The sequence below is a fragment of the Diabrotica virgifera genome, chromosome 5 (assembly GCF_917563875.1).
Source record: "Diabrotica virgifera virgifera chromosome 5, PGI_DIABVI_V3a".
NCBI lineage: Eukaryota > Metazoa > Arthropoda > Insecta > Coleoptera > Chrysomelidae > Diabrotica > Diabrotica virgifera.
The window spans coordinates 2,548,891-2,563,882 of record NC_065447.1 but is presented as its reverse complement, the minus strand read 5'-3'; the positions used below and the strand labels follow the sequence as shown (position 1 = coordinate 2,563,882).

The window sequence follows — 14,992 nt, the reverse complement described above, 5'->3', positions numbered from 1 at the left end:
TTGTACTCATTTGCCCTCTTTTGCGGCAGTAAAGTAACACTTTATTGTACTGAAAGAAGAATTTTACTTTACCTGCCGCGATTAATCAAATTAACCGAGATTGAATGTAAGATATCGATGGTAGTAATCGAATGGCGAGTATTTGAGTGAACTTAAAATTTATTTACTTTAATTATTAAAAATATTGTACACAATTGGCGATATTATCAATTAAGATTATGCCAAAAAGAAAAATTCTGTAGTATTTTGTAATTACATTCATATAAAATTAATTAAAACTTTACCGATTTAGTAATTATTCAATATTGATATACCTAACTATCGATTAAAAATCGAAATCGGCCATCTTGCAAAAGTTATCTGACATCACTGTCATGAAATTATTATGACGTCTAAAATTTAAAAAGTTTTGAAATTGTAAATTGTAAGAAAGTGTTACAACCAATATCAAATTGCTGGCGATAAAATTTTGTATGCACCACGTCAGTAAAGACTCTTTATCGAACTCGTCTGTTATTCGCCTCGCTCGCTATGCTCACTCTGCTCATTATATCAGACTGGTTCCATAAAGAGTAACTTTACTGACTTGGTACATAAATAACTATTATTTAGCGTATAGCTTACATCACAGAATAGGTAATTCAATTTACATTTATACATTATACAATACATTACAAACCATGTTAATTTTTTTTATATTCTATTGACTCTTCGGTTGCCATTACGAAGTCTGCAGCGTCGCCTGTGTATGCTCTGCGTGGGCAGTCATGTACCATGTGCCTGTCAGTCTCGCAGGGCTGCAATCGCAAGAAAGAGAGGAAAGTCTGTAGAGATAATCGGCGCATCTTCCGAAGTTGTTCTGATTCGATTAAGAACTGCTCAAATCATACGGGGACGTCCAGTAGACTACGATAATGCGGATCGTCTTACTTTTCTATTCTTCTCAGGTGCTTTACCTGATTTCATTTCTCTCTGCGCATATGTGATTTCACAAATAAAAATTCTTGTTGAATATTCGGAATCCGTTTTGTTCGTTTGTTTTAATACCCCTAACTCTCTTTTTTTAGCGACGCATATTTTTTTGATATATTCCTCCCAGTATTGTTATATACCACATCTTTTTAGTAGTAAAGCTAGGCCATATAAACACTTTAGAAATAATCTCAAACAGTGACAAGTGCTTATAAATATATTAAATTAATTTTGTGTTTCTCTTGCAGCTGCACAGTATTATTACTAATAATCTTGACGCCAAATCAGTGGGTTTGGGCCCCAACAGCAAACTGTTGGCAAATTTGAAATCTCAAGTTGTCTATTTAGCAAGTGCTATAAAAATTTTGCCTACAGTTCAAGCCGCGGCCCAAGCAGCTTTGCAAACCGGATGGTCTGTGCTCTTGCCCACAGCCAATGGTCGAGCAAGGACATTGTCATCTTTACTGCTTAATACAGGTAAGAATTTTGATCTTTTAAGTCCAACATTTGTTAAATTAACAATGTAACGAGAGTTATATTGGACAGACGAAACAGTAATTTCAGAAAAGAATTAAAATTCACAAAATAAACGATTTTTTTTAGATATGGAACCGAAAATGTGTAAATCCGGTCATAGGTTTATGACTGACCTTCTAGTGTGGAGTCTGATGGCAGATGGAGGTCTGGAAACAGCTTTGAACGAAGCTTTGAACTCTGAAGCTTCCGAGCTTGCGAACGCTGATGAAAATTTCGAACAGTCCTCCTCGCATATAACGATACCTCTCTTGTATCTCGTACGACAATTGGTTAGGTAAGTTTAAAGCCATAACTACTTCAAAAATGAATAAATCAGCAATAACTGACGTCAGTTTAGAAATTCTTATCTCATATGGATGAGCCGAATTATACAAACATGTATTTTACAGTATGAATATTTTTGACATTTGATGTTTGTAACGTTGCCAGATTTACCATATTTCTGATATCACAGTCACTTTGGTTTTTTAAATACAACACCATGTATAATATATATTTATCGAAATCTTCTATTGAAAAACTTCAATACCAGTTCAACCGTATACAATAGTTTCGATTTTATGTATTCAGGAACACCTTAAAAAGATCAAACAAAAGCCTAGAAATGCCTAATCGTCTCAATGATTTTTTTTATTTAAACCCTCTCTCTTCAATCCTGACCCCCGGAGGGAGTGTAGTGGTCGACGTGATGTCGTGTATTGTCCGTCTCCAAAGATCTCTGTCTCTGGTCATTTCTTTTAACTCATGCATAGGTGTCTTTTGCATATTCCTGTAATTTGATCGATCCATCTTGTTGGGGATCTTCCTCGTGATCTTCGGCCTTCCACCTTTCCTTGTATGTCTTTCCATGTTTTCTGTGTTGGCTCTCATAACATGTCCAAAGTATTTTAATTGTTGGAGATGGACTTTACTGGAGAGTCGTTGGCTAACTTTTAGCTCTCTTAAAATCGAATTATTTGTTCTGTGGTCGGTCCAAGGAATTCGTACCATTCGTCTCCAACAGAACATTTCAGTGGCGTTTATTTTTCTTCTTTCCGAATTTCTCAGGGTCCAAGATTCACATCCGTAAGTCAGTATTGGGAATATTAAGCAGTTGATCAACCTCATCTTTAACGCTCTTGAAATTTGACAGTCCTTCCATATTGTGGTCATTTTTGCTGTGGCGACTTTTGCTAGATCACATCTACGTTTTATTTCCTCCTGTAGGGACCCTGTGTTTGTGATTAATGATCCCAGATATAAGTATGAGTTCACAACCTCAAACCGATCAATTGTGGTTATATGTGGATGATTGTTATGTAGTCCGTAGTAGTAGTTATGTAGTATGTAGTTTAATTGCAGACCAAATATTTGACTTTCGTTTTCAACCAGTCGTATAAGACCAATCAGCTCTGCTTGACTATTTGCAAGAAGGGCTGTGTCATCTGCGAAACGTAGGTTGTTTATTTTATGACCATTTACTGAGATGCCTTTTTCCCATCCTTCAAGTGCTCTTCTCATAATATGCTCTCCATATATATTGAATAATTGTGGCGATAGTATACATCCCTGTCTGACACCCCGTTCTGGATGAAATTCGTATTCGTATTTAAACTATGTACAACTAAATTTGAACATAATAATTAAAAGTTTACTACATTGCTAAATTAATGTCTATCTCTTCGAGTGTTCAAAATGTCCCCCGTTGCCAATTTGTGGATTCTAGAAATTAATATAGATTCATCGACAATTCTTTACCTTTGTTTTGCAACACTTGCTGATTTAGTTTTAAAAATTTTACTTTTCAAATATTCCCAATAAAATATTCTTTAAGATTCAAATCGGGTGAACGAGGAGGTTATTCTGTACTACCTAATCTACCAATCCATCGTCCAGGGATTGTCTGATCTAAATAACGCCGAACATTTACACTAAAATGGGCTGGAGCTCCGTCTTGATGAAACCATATCTCATTAAAATTGGCTCCAAACTTTTCTTTCAGGGCAGTTACAGTTTCATTTCTAAGTAGCAGTTTGTTTAATAATTATTGCTTGTTAAAGTTACTTCTATAAAAAACAGCCCAATTAACTGAGTGCCCACTATACCCGACTATACATTTAGTTTTTGTGGTCGTTGAGTATCATATTTAAGTAATAAGTGTCAATTTACTCACTCCAATACCTTAAATTTTGGCGATCTACATTCCTACACGGTGTAGATATTGCTTCGTCGGAAAAACATATCTTGTTTTTGCAGCTGTGGATGACGATGTATGTGGATTTTCAACGAAACTCTGCATTAAATCTAAAGTTTTATTGTAATTTATAACAGTTCTTGATCTACCTGTTCGAATGCCATACTTTACTTGTCCAGTTTCCTCAAAGCGCTTTACAATTTTTTGTACTGTCTCCTTATGAATAAGAGAATGGTTTGAGAAAGTATCGTTGAACAAGTTCCTTATATCACTATAAGATCTTTTTCTATTGCCGTAACCCCTCACCATTAAAACAGTAATTCACACTTTTTCATTAAAAACCTTATTTATTGTAGAGATTTTAAAAACACATAAAACAACTTTCAGCTTTAGTTGTTAATACCATTTATTTTACAAAACTGTTCCATAAACGTCAAGCTATTGTTAGTTTTATGAATTAATGTCAAAACTATTTGGCTTTCGTTATTTAAGATCTTAGTGACTAGATATAATACCAAGTGTTACATATGACTGAACCCGTATTCAAGCGAGGATTCCAATAATAATACAATATACAATAATAAATAATGAGCGAAATAATAAATATGGCAATATTGCAAGCATCAAATTTGAAATCTTTATTTTGCAGAATAGGTATATCGTGTATCCCGGTTTTTGTACAATTCGGACCATGCATTTAGGAGTTAATTAGGCGTGTCCAAACTTTTGGTGTCAACTCTGTACATATATACACAATATCCATGTTTTTATAAAAATTTCTTTATTCTGATAAAAATTTGCCAAAAAACTGATAAAACATAAATGTGATTATAAAAATGTTGTAGTAGATTCAGAAATCGGCCAGAAAATTTAAATCGAATATAAAGAAATTCAGTTTGGCAACATTGTGTAAAGACCAAGTCTTCTCGGATATCAACAGAACCGTAATTTAGTCCAGACAAATTATTATATTTTTTTACAAACAAAAATGAGACGTTTTAACCAAATAATGTTTCAAATATGATGTGCAAAATAATTTGGAATTTTTTTTAAACTAGAAAAAAGTTTAATTTCTCTTGCTTAATATTTATCGTCTAATCGTATTAAACGTACTAATAAGCAAGTGTTTACTGTAAATTCTAAAATGGCTAATTTACAATGATTAATGCGATCTTAAAATACTGGCAAGTGCTTATCTTTAAAGCGGTTACTCGAATTTCTTAAACATTTATACCAAACATTGATACCGTCACTTTTTTGGATGGGCGATAGAAATGTGAAGGTTTTTTTAACAACAGCTGCGCATTCTGACCGAATTCTGTTTGTGCTATATGTTTTTTCTTTTTCTTTCCAGAAACATAAGTGTGGTTACTCAATCGACCGTGAAGGAAATCGGATTGACCGGCAAGCTGCCTTCTCAAAAGTTCCTGCCGTCGCCAAGCTTAAAGCTGCTTCAAAGGTTTCAACGATTATTGATAGGAAAAATATATTCCAAGTCGATGGACTGTCAGGATTCGGCAGAAACGCTGCTGATGAAGTATTTGGACTGCTTTAGCTGTTTCGTGACCATGACGCTCAATACTGCGTATGATACTTGCGTAGGAAACCCCAAGAATTTTCTTATAGTGATGCAGATCTTGAAAAGTGATCTAATAGGTAAGAAGTATACCTATGTTACTATATTAAAATTATTATAAAATAATTGTAAAGACTGAAATGGTTTTGTACACACTTATGACTTCTGAATGACATAGAGAGAAGAGTACTTTTGTTTTGAAGTGTGTAAAATATTTAATTCGTATCTGAGCGCTTTCGGCTTATAAAGATGGCTGAAGATGGCTTTATAAGCCGAAAGCGCTCAGCTAGGATTTAAATATTTTACATACTTCAAAACTACTTTTCTCTCCTTGTCATTCAGTTATTATAAAATATACTTTTGTACATGATCTGAGTTGTTTATAGCCTCATACGGCTTTATTTAGCGACTAGTGATTTTTCCCGTCGTTATGCGATGGGGATCCATTCAAATGCCATCTGCAGTCATCCCACTCAATTTTTTCTGACTTTTCTTATTTTATCGTCTTTTTTCTGACTGACTCTGATTTGTTTTGACTCCCATTAATTTTTCCTGACTCTCTATAATTTTTTTTGACTCCCTGTAATTTTTCTCGGCTCTCTCCTATTTTATCATGTCTTCTTCTTCTTCTTCTTCTTCTTCGTGCGACTAGGATTGCTCCTGTTTGTCTGTCTCTTATTCTGTTTCAGTTGTTGTTGACTGTACATTGTCTTTCCATCTTTTCGGCGGCCTTCCAACGGGGCTTCTGCTATACGGCTTGTTGTTTTTACAGATGTTCGCTAATCTATCTGGCTCCATTCGGTTTACATGTTCGTTCCAGTTTTTCTTTCTTGTTTTTATCCACCTGTTAATATTTTGAATTTTGCATCGTTCTCGCATACTTCTGTTGCTTTGTCTGTTTCTTAATGATATGCCTGCTATTGATCTTAATACTTTCATTTCGATATTGTTGATTTGTTGTTTCGTCTTTCTTGTATCGGTCCTTGTATCCGCTGCATATGTTAGGATAGGTCTTACTGTTGTCTTGTATACTTTTATTTTGCTTTCCGTGGTCAGATATTTGTCTCTCCATATGGTTTCTCGGAGGCAACCACTTACTCTTGCCGCTTTTGTTGCTTGTGTTGTGGTCTCTGTTCTTATATTCCTGTCACGTCACTAGTGATCTCTACTCCTAGGTAATTTAATTTTATTACTTGTTCTACAATTTTGCCGTCTATTTCTAACTTGCATCTACGCGGTTCTTTACTTATCACTATACATTTAGTTTTTTCTACTGATACTTTCTCATATTAAGTTTATTTGCTGTGATATTGAAAGTGTGGAGCTGCCTTTGTAGGTCATCTTCGTTATCAGCAATTAGTACTGCATCATCGGCATAGCATAGTGTCGTAATTTTATGCGCTCCCATGTGGTATCCGTGTCGTTTTCTTACTTCGTGAATTATTTGATTCATCACCATATTGAATAACAATGGTCTGAGCGAGTCTCCTCGGCGGATTCCTCCTTTTAGTTCTATGCGTTCTGTTTCTCCTGTTGCCATTATAACTCTGGTCTTGTTGTTCTTGTTAATTTCATTAATTAGCCTTATTATTTGGTGGTCTATTGATGGTCTATTGCTGGTCTCTAAGCACATGTATGCTGGTTTTCCATATTCAATAGACTTTTCTACTATTTGTCTGATAATAAAAATTGCATCTATTGTGCTGCGGTTCTTCCGGAAGCTTTGTTGTTCATCTGCCATGTTCGCTTTTTCCTCGATTTTATCTTTTATGACTGCCGTCAACAATTTTAATGTTCTGTTCATCAGACTAATGCCTCTATAATTTTCAGGATTTTTCGAGTCTCCCTTTTTGAGTATCGGTAGTAGGAGACTTTCCTTCGTATCGGTAGTAGGAGGTGCTTTTCTATTTTTTAATTTTTTTATTCGTTCTTGTAGCTCTTCTTCTGATATTAGTACTCTATCGTGGATTTCATTAATGTTTCTTTCTCTTTTCTCTTCATCTCCTTCTCCTTCTCCAGTTTCTCCGTAATGTTATCTATCTGTACAAATTCATTCATTTCTGTTTTTGTCTCCTTATCATCTTCCACACCTTTTTCTGGGATCCATAGAGTTAGTATTCCATATCTTTGGTAAATTTTTCCCAGTGTTCTTTTTTGATGTTATCTATTTCTTGGTTTACTCTATTCCTGATTCTCACGTGGTCGTCTCGTGCCTCCGGTGTCTTCACTCTTTTGTATGTTAGGAAAGCTTCTTTTTTTTTCTATTTTATCATGTCTTCTTCTAATTTTCCCTGATTCCTTTCTATTTTATATCGTCTCCCTCTAATTTTTCTTGACTCTAATTTTTTCTGACAGCTTCTAATGTTTTCTGACTCCCTGTAAGTTTTCTTCACTCCGTCTAAGTTTTTCTGACTTTAAATTTTCCTGGCAGCTTTTAATTATTCTTGTCTTCTTCTAATCTTTCCTGACCCCCTCTAAAATTTTCCTGACTCGCTCTAATTTTCTTTAACTACACTTTAATTTTTCTGACTCCTTCTAATTTTACCTGAATCCCTGTAATTTTTCTCGACTCCCTCCTATTTTATCGTGTCTTCTTCTAATTTTCCTTGACTCCCTGTCGAATGAGTTAAAGTTATTTAACCCACGTTCGATTCACTTATAAGGGGCCCAAAAGTGAGTTATTGCTCGACAGTTTTGTTTGACTAGCAAGTCTGTTTAAACAAAAATGACGAACACGAGTTGCACACACACTTCAGTTTTGTTTAGTAGTTTGTCGAAAATGAAACGAATTTCATTGTGTGCAGTAGCGACGGCGTTTGCCATATCGATGGGTTTTTGACAAAACATCGTAACCGACAAAACGCACATTTTACAGGAGACGACTTTTTCTTCTACCGACTTTTTGGTTAATATAATTAGAATTTTGAAACTATGATAAGTTAGTACATAAAAAAAATATTAATTTAAGAAAAAAACTGTACTATAACATTCTTTTATTAAATTATGTAACATACGATACTTTGCTGGACCTTGTCTATGTAAATTTTAGTTGAAGCTTGTCGCTTAAGATAAACATACGATAGTTTCAAGGTATCAATCTATAAATGAATATTCACAAATAACGTAAGGATCTTAAAACAGAAAAAATAGTTTTAATAATAAAAATCAACAAAGAAAAATAAAATTTAATAAGTATATTTATCTGTGACACTCTGTGACGCTGTAGGTACTAAATGATGTTCTATTAAAAAAAATCTCAAACATTTAATTCAAATAATACGACATCCCAAAAATGTAATTTTTGAAAACTTCGTAGTTTTATAGAATTACTACCACTTTAAGAGGGTATTACTCAAGTTTGGACAGATATTACAATTTTATAGGTGTTTTTTAAAGCTTTAAAATGCACTAAACTATTTTGCTTTAGACATGAAATAAACAACTTCTTTTTGAGAAAATTAAGAAAGATAAAAATAATGTAATACAATAACCCAAAAATATCAGTTTCAAAAATGTTTGTACAAAGTCATCAAAACCTTTTTCTGTACAACTTACCTAAAATACATTTAATAACAAGCTTAAAAAATTATAAATGTAATTTTTTTGAGCTCTTATACAGTATATGTCTGCGTAACTTGGAAACTATTGATAACTTTTTATTATTAGTTTTAAAAAAAACTATCAGATATTAAATTTTATTAATTTCATACGAGGTATGTCAAAAAATATGAATATTGTTCAAGAGTAAAGTAGCTTTATATTTCACAATATCGAAAATTGTTAATAAAAAAAGTTGTTTGGAATTAAAAACTATGTTTCAATATTCGTTTTATATTGACTCCCCTACATTTGTTTCAGGTTTCAGTGAAGTTACTACAAGTTGATATATTTTTGTTGCAAATATAATATTTATGATATTTGCACAAGAAAACTAAAAAAAATAGGTTATGTCATTACCAAATTAGTAAATTAGACTTCAAATTCCATTAAAAAGACAATAAACCATAAAAACAAGTATTAAAAATTTACCGCATCTATTGAATAAGAAGTTTTATCAAAACTACCATTATTTTCGTTTTAAATTATTGTTCTAGCGAAATACAATTTGCACTGAGTTCTAACACATTTAAGATAACACTGAGTAATCCTAACGGTCATTTTGGTCATTTAATCTTATCGTAAGCGGCAAAATATGCAAACCGACAAGATTTATGGCGTTTAATATCATCTGTCGGTACTACCTTGCGTTCACGATACCAAAGGCACAAAATAAGGTTGAAATGCGGTGGTTACGATAAAAATTAAATTCAATTTTAGACACTTAGGATGTTATTATGGGAAAAATCATTTTGACTCAGCTGTAAACTATCGTAAGGAACCATTTAAGATAAAAATCCCATTTTCGGAAAATTGATGCTTACGATGTTTTGTCAAAACCCGTCGATATAATCAAACAAAAAACGTAAACAAACAAAATGGGCGAATGTAAAACATATAAATTCTAATGAAAACGTTCTACTCATCTGGCGAAGATCCATCATATTGAAACAATTCGTTAAGAAATATACTTTTAATTTAAAACAAGTATGTTAAATAAATGAATGCGCCACCTTTGGATAAACAGTCGGTTTTTAAAATTGTTGGACCCACACACTTCTGATTTGCTGGAATTGAGGTGCTTAACGAACAAGTTCGACAGATATAATCAAGCTGATCCTGATTCTTCCATCATTTTTGAACGCCAACAACAACGACAGTTTTCAACCCACACACTTCCGTTTTGCGTCATTTCTGTTCGAACAGAACAAAACTGTTGAGCGATAACGCAGTTTGTGGGCCCATTTAGTCTCTGAATCCACAGAACAACGCAACAATATATCGATGGCCTAGAAGCAATACCTCGTAAGTACCAAAAATTCAAAAATCACGCTTTTGGCGCCGCAGTACTGATATAAACCTTTTCTACCAATCACCAAAAGTATAAAGGCGCAAAGCAACGAATATCGTACTTTTCATCATGTGCCAATACCTCGCCTAAATATTTTTGCGTGCAATACCTTGTATGTGTTTATTTTGCTATGGTAGTTAATGTCGATTATAACGTAAAAGTTTGTTTTGCAAGTTTAGATTATAAACTTTACCAGTCTGGTAATTGGTAGAAAAGGTGTATATCAGTATTGCGGCACCAAAAGCGTGATATTTTGGTACTTACGAGGTATTGCTTCTAGGTCATAGATAAAAAGTTTTTTGCTAAAAACCACAAATTTTGACAGATGCACTTACGAGGTATTGCTTCTAGGCCATCGATATTTCTTATTCTTGTAGGAGTGTTGCTGCCTGAACTGATCGTAAGCCTAATCCTGTTGGAACAAGAGACCGAGCTGTTTCTGATCAACATGAACTGGCTGAACACCTTCAGCGACGTCCTCAAATCCATCGACAGGCTTTGTAGACTGATGCCCGACATAGAACTACACGATGCCGACGATATTGCCTGGCCTGGAATTACGCAAACCAAACCCAACAGTATTACTCACAAATTGTACGAAGATTTGCCGTTGATAAGGCAAGCCGACTTGGAGAACCACAACCTGGATGGAGGACGGTGGGTCGTCATCAATAATAAGGTGTACGATGTTCAGGATTTTAGATGTGATAACTCGTCCGTTAATGAGGTAAGTTTTTTCTTGAAATAACATGTATTTTGTTCTTTTTTAACTATTACATTAAGCCCAATATGAAATTGGTAATGAAACAGAAATTAATAGGTACCAGAGATGAAAGAACAGTATGAAAGTGGAAAAAGACGGCGAAAGCACACCGAGGAATGCTAAGATCGACCTGAAAAATTGATGGTGTGTACAGATATTAATTTAAACTAAAAGGGGTAGTTCCCTGGGTTGGCTGTATACCATATAGTTAAAAAACTCTAACATGAAGTAAAAATCACTTCTATGTAATTGGTATATTTATTGAAATTTAAAAATCCCAATGGATTGAATAAAATGTGTCCAATTCAGAACGTTTTCAGACCTATCGGTCCATCATCAGTGAATCTACAATAAAATAAGTAATCCCACTATTAAAATTGAAAGATGGTTGAAATTTTTAAAGTTAAAAAAGTGTGGTTATGATTACTTACTTAAATACTTGCTAAATAGCCCCAGAACCAAACAATGGTTGAATTTATAATTCGATTTTACATTATTTCAAAGTAATATTGAACAGGCTAAACGCCGATGTTAAAAGATATAACCTCCGCGAACATGGTGAAACCCTACCAGAAAACTTAAACAACAAAGTGGTTTTTACTTCATGTTAGATTTTTTAGATATTAATTTGTCTTTAACCTCAACATAAGCCTCAGTTTCGGCGATTACCTCTTCATTTGTGCTAAAAATTTTTCCAACGAGCATTCTGTTGAGGTCAGCGAACAGGTGGTAGTCACTGGGAGCCATATCTGGTGAATACGGTGGCTGTGGAAGCAATTCGAAGACCAATTCATGAAATTTTGCCATCATTTTCATTGATTCGTTACACAGTGCGTTGTCTTGATGAAATAGCACTTTGTTCTTCTTCAAATGAGACCGTTTTTTCGCTATTTCGTCCTTCAAACGCTTCAATAACGCAATGTAATAGTCGCCGTTAATGGTTTTTCCCTTTTCAAGATAGTCGGTGAATATTATAGCATGCGGATCCCAAGATAATGATGCCATAACCTTGTCAGCCCAAAGTTGCGTCTTTCCACGCTTTGGAGTCGGTTTATCACGTGCAGTCAACTCGGCCGACTGTCGATTGGACTCCGGTGTGCAATGATGGAGAATGTTTCATCCATTGTAACATATCGACGCCAAAATTCGGTTTTATTACGATTGGACAGCTTCAAACACTTCATAGAATGATCAATTCGTTATTGTTTTTTTCGATTGTGAGCTCTCGCGGCACCCACTTTGCACAGAGCTTCCGCAGTATCAAATATTCATGTGCTATATATCCACTCGTTCCTTTCATATCTTTAGAGTCTCAGCTATCTCGAAAAACTTCATTTTACGATTATCCAATCGAAAGATCGATGTTAAGCATAACTTTTAGAGACTGAGGACGAAACAATGAACCAAGAAACGCAGTTTGCAGAACCTATCGCAAAGCATGGGGATATGAGATAGACACGTAAGCTGTTGGAATAGAGACCAAGAATGGATTAACGCAATAGAGGACGACTATTAACATTCTGGGACACTAAGGCCCGATTGTTCAATTGGAGATTATCTTCAGATTAAAAATAATCTTCAATTAAACGTAATATTGCGTTGTTCAATGCAAGTTTAACACTTAACCATCTGTTAACCAGAGATTATCTTAATCGCCCAAAAACGAATGATTAACAGTGTTAACTAGAGATTTGTAACCTTATTTTCTGGTTTTAAATTAAATATTGTTAAGAAAATTTAAGATTAAAACAACCAAAGTTATTGCACTATAATATATTGTGTTGTTATTGCTACTTTTAAATCGTAGATAAGATTTAAAATAATCTATTATAATTTAGTGTCTACATATAATTATGGCTATTGCTAATTCGCTCTGAGCGTTAACAAAGTGTCAAAATCGACCGACCTGCTCATGGTGGCGGTTTTTTGAAATTTTATCAGGACGCTTTGTGTATGTTTAAATGAGACATTTAAAAAAATGCCGTGTCCCGCTAGTGATATTATGTATTAATATAAACAGAAAATAAAAACGCACTTAATCTGATATAAATTCTTCTATTTCCAATATTGATTATCAGTTTGATTTTGTATACATAACCTCACTATCGCAGTTTATTTCAATAAATCTTTATTAACGAAAAAGAAAATATTTTTGTTGCACTATAAATTACAGTATAAATTAATAACTAATGAATTCTAACAATTGTATTCGGTTATTATCACTACAAAATAAAATATTCAAGTTTAACGAAATAATCCCATAAGACTCAATGTTAAAACGTCCTGACAAAATCTGACAGCGTGTCACGTGACTGTAAGTAGAGGGGAGACGCACGGAGCCAATAATGGTGTCTTTGATTTTGAAGATGGAGATATCACAGAAGACGAAGAGTTCTTAGCTGTTGTTAATAGAATTTTTTCCTCTACGAAAAAATCCTGTTTTTCGAGTAAAAGAAAACCATTTTCATAAGTGATCAGATAATGAGTTTTTGAATAGATTTCGTGTACCAAAGGAAACAGTTTTTATGATTATTGATCGTATAAGAGACAGAATAGCTCATCTCATCCTACAAATAGGTAAACTATTTAGGTATAATAGTTAATTAAAAATATATAAAATTACCGGCCAAACCCGATTTCAGGACAAACTAGTTTGGCCTACTGGGCTATTTTTTCCCAGATTTTCATTTTCTTGTAATTTGTAACTGCATCACTTTCTTATTATCGAGAATAATATGTTTATATTTTTGAACAAAAGATATTAATATTTCTTCTTCGTCAGCCGTAAAGCTCGTAGTTCTCTTTCTTTTATTATTTTTATTCCATTTTTGAAATTTAAATTTAAAACACGAAAATAATCATTGACCACTGACATGGGGGCGTCACTGCGTCAAAAGTCATGAACACCATCGTTTATACCACAGGACACATTTTTCGGTACAATTTTCATAATAAAATTTGTTCCAAGCCGTTAATTAATAACTGGCGACATTGTCACTGCTTCAATATTTGGGTTTAATAAATCCGAAAGTTAACCTGCATTGAACAACTTAATTAGAAATAATCTTCGAATTAAATTTAATCATGGTTTCATTAATCCATGAGTTAACCACTGATTGAACAACTGGCCCTAATAGAACTGGTAACAATCAATTAAGGCCAGTTCAGGATCTAGGTGGATGGAAAAATGAAAACATTACTTTATAAATTATTAACTTTTGTGTCCCTGTTACATTTATAATGTATGCATAAATCATTCTCTTGCAGATTCTACAAAAATACGCCGGCAAAGAAGTGGGCCATATAATCAACAATTGCCCGCAAAGCAGCCAGCTCATGGCCCTGATGGAAAACTACGTGATCGGCAATTTTTGCCAGCCGGAAACGGAAGTCAGGCAGAACAATCTCAGCCATTTGTACGTGTGCCTGATGCTCCTAGACACCGAAAGGAATTTGGGATATCTGTTGGGGTTACACTCGTTCAATTTGAGACAGAGCCTTCCGTTGGCCCAAGAAGAGACGTCGTCGAGTCAGTGGCTGAAGTCTGCCTTTTTAAGCGGGGGCTTACAGGTAAGTAACTACAGAAATACAAGTCCGTCCAATATACTCGCCGTTGCACGTCATCCGCGTCATAGCCCGTGACGTCACATGATACCAACACGAAATATTTAGGCGGTAGGTCTGTTCCTTTTTAGAATCATTTAGCCGAGTACACGGGAATTGCAACCACTAGACATATTTTATTATATACACGTAGAAATAATATTAGAAAATTTCTATTATGTACCGGGTGTCCACCGCTAGAGGGCGTAATTAAATATCAAAAATTTGAAAATCAAAATCTTACAAAATTTACCTAATGAAAGGGCACTGGAAATCCAATCATCGTATTCTTAATAAAATTCTGCGCATATTTGATTTCACAAGTTTAAGTCTACCTTTGCAAATAAGAGGTGGGGGTGAGCGGGAACCTTCTTATGAAAAAATGGCTGTAAGTCCGGTTCTGCTAAATCGAATTTTGCA

At 34.2% G+C, this 14,992-nt stretch overlaps 1 protein-coding gene across 1 annotated transcript in view; it reads left to right on the top strand.

Moving 5' to 3' along the window:
• LOC114333943 (E3 ubiquitin-protein ligase HERC2) overlaps positions 1 to 14,992 on the top strand; it is a 127,675-nt gene that overhangs the window by 20,636 nt on the left and 92,047 nt on the right. The window contains exons 14-18 of the mRNA XM_050652219.1: positions 1,221 to 1,449; positions 1,576 to 1,783; positions 5,037 to 5,338; positions 10,584 to 10,933; positions 14,237 to 14,539. Coding sequence (XP_050508176.1) covers positions 1,221 to 1,449; positions 1,576 to 1,783; positions 5,037 to 5,338; positions 10,584 to 10,933; positions 14,237 to 14,539 — 1,392 coding nt within the window. The remainder of the gene's footprint in view (positions 1 to 1,220; positions 1,450 to 1,575; positions 1,784 to 5,036; positions 5,339 to 10,583; positions 10,934 to 14,236; positions 14,540 to 14,992) is intronic.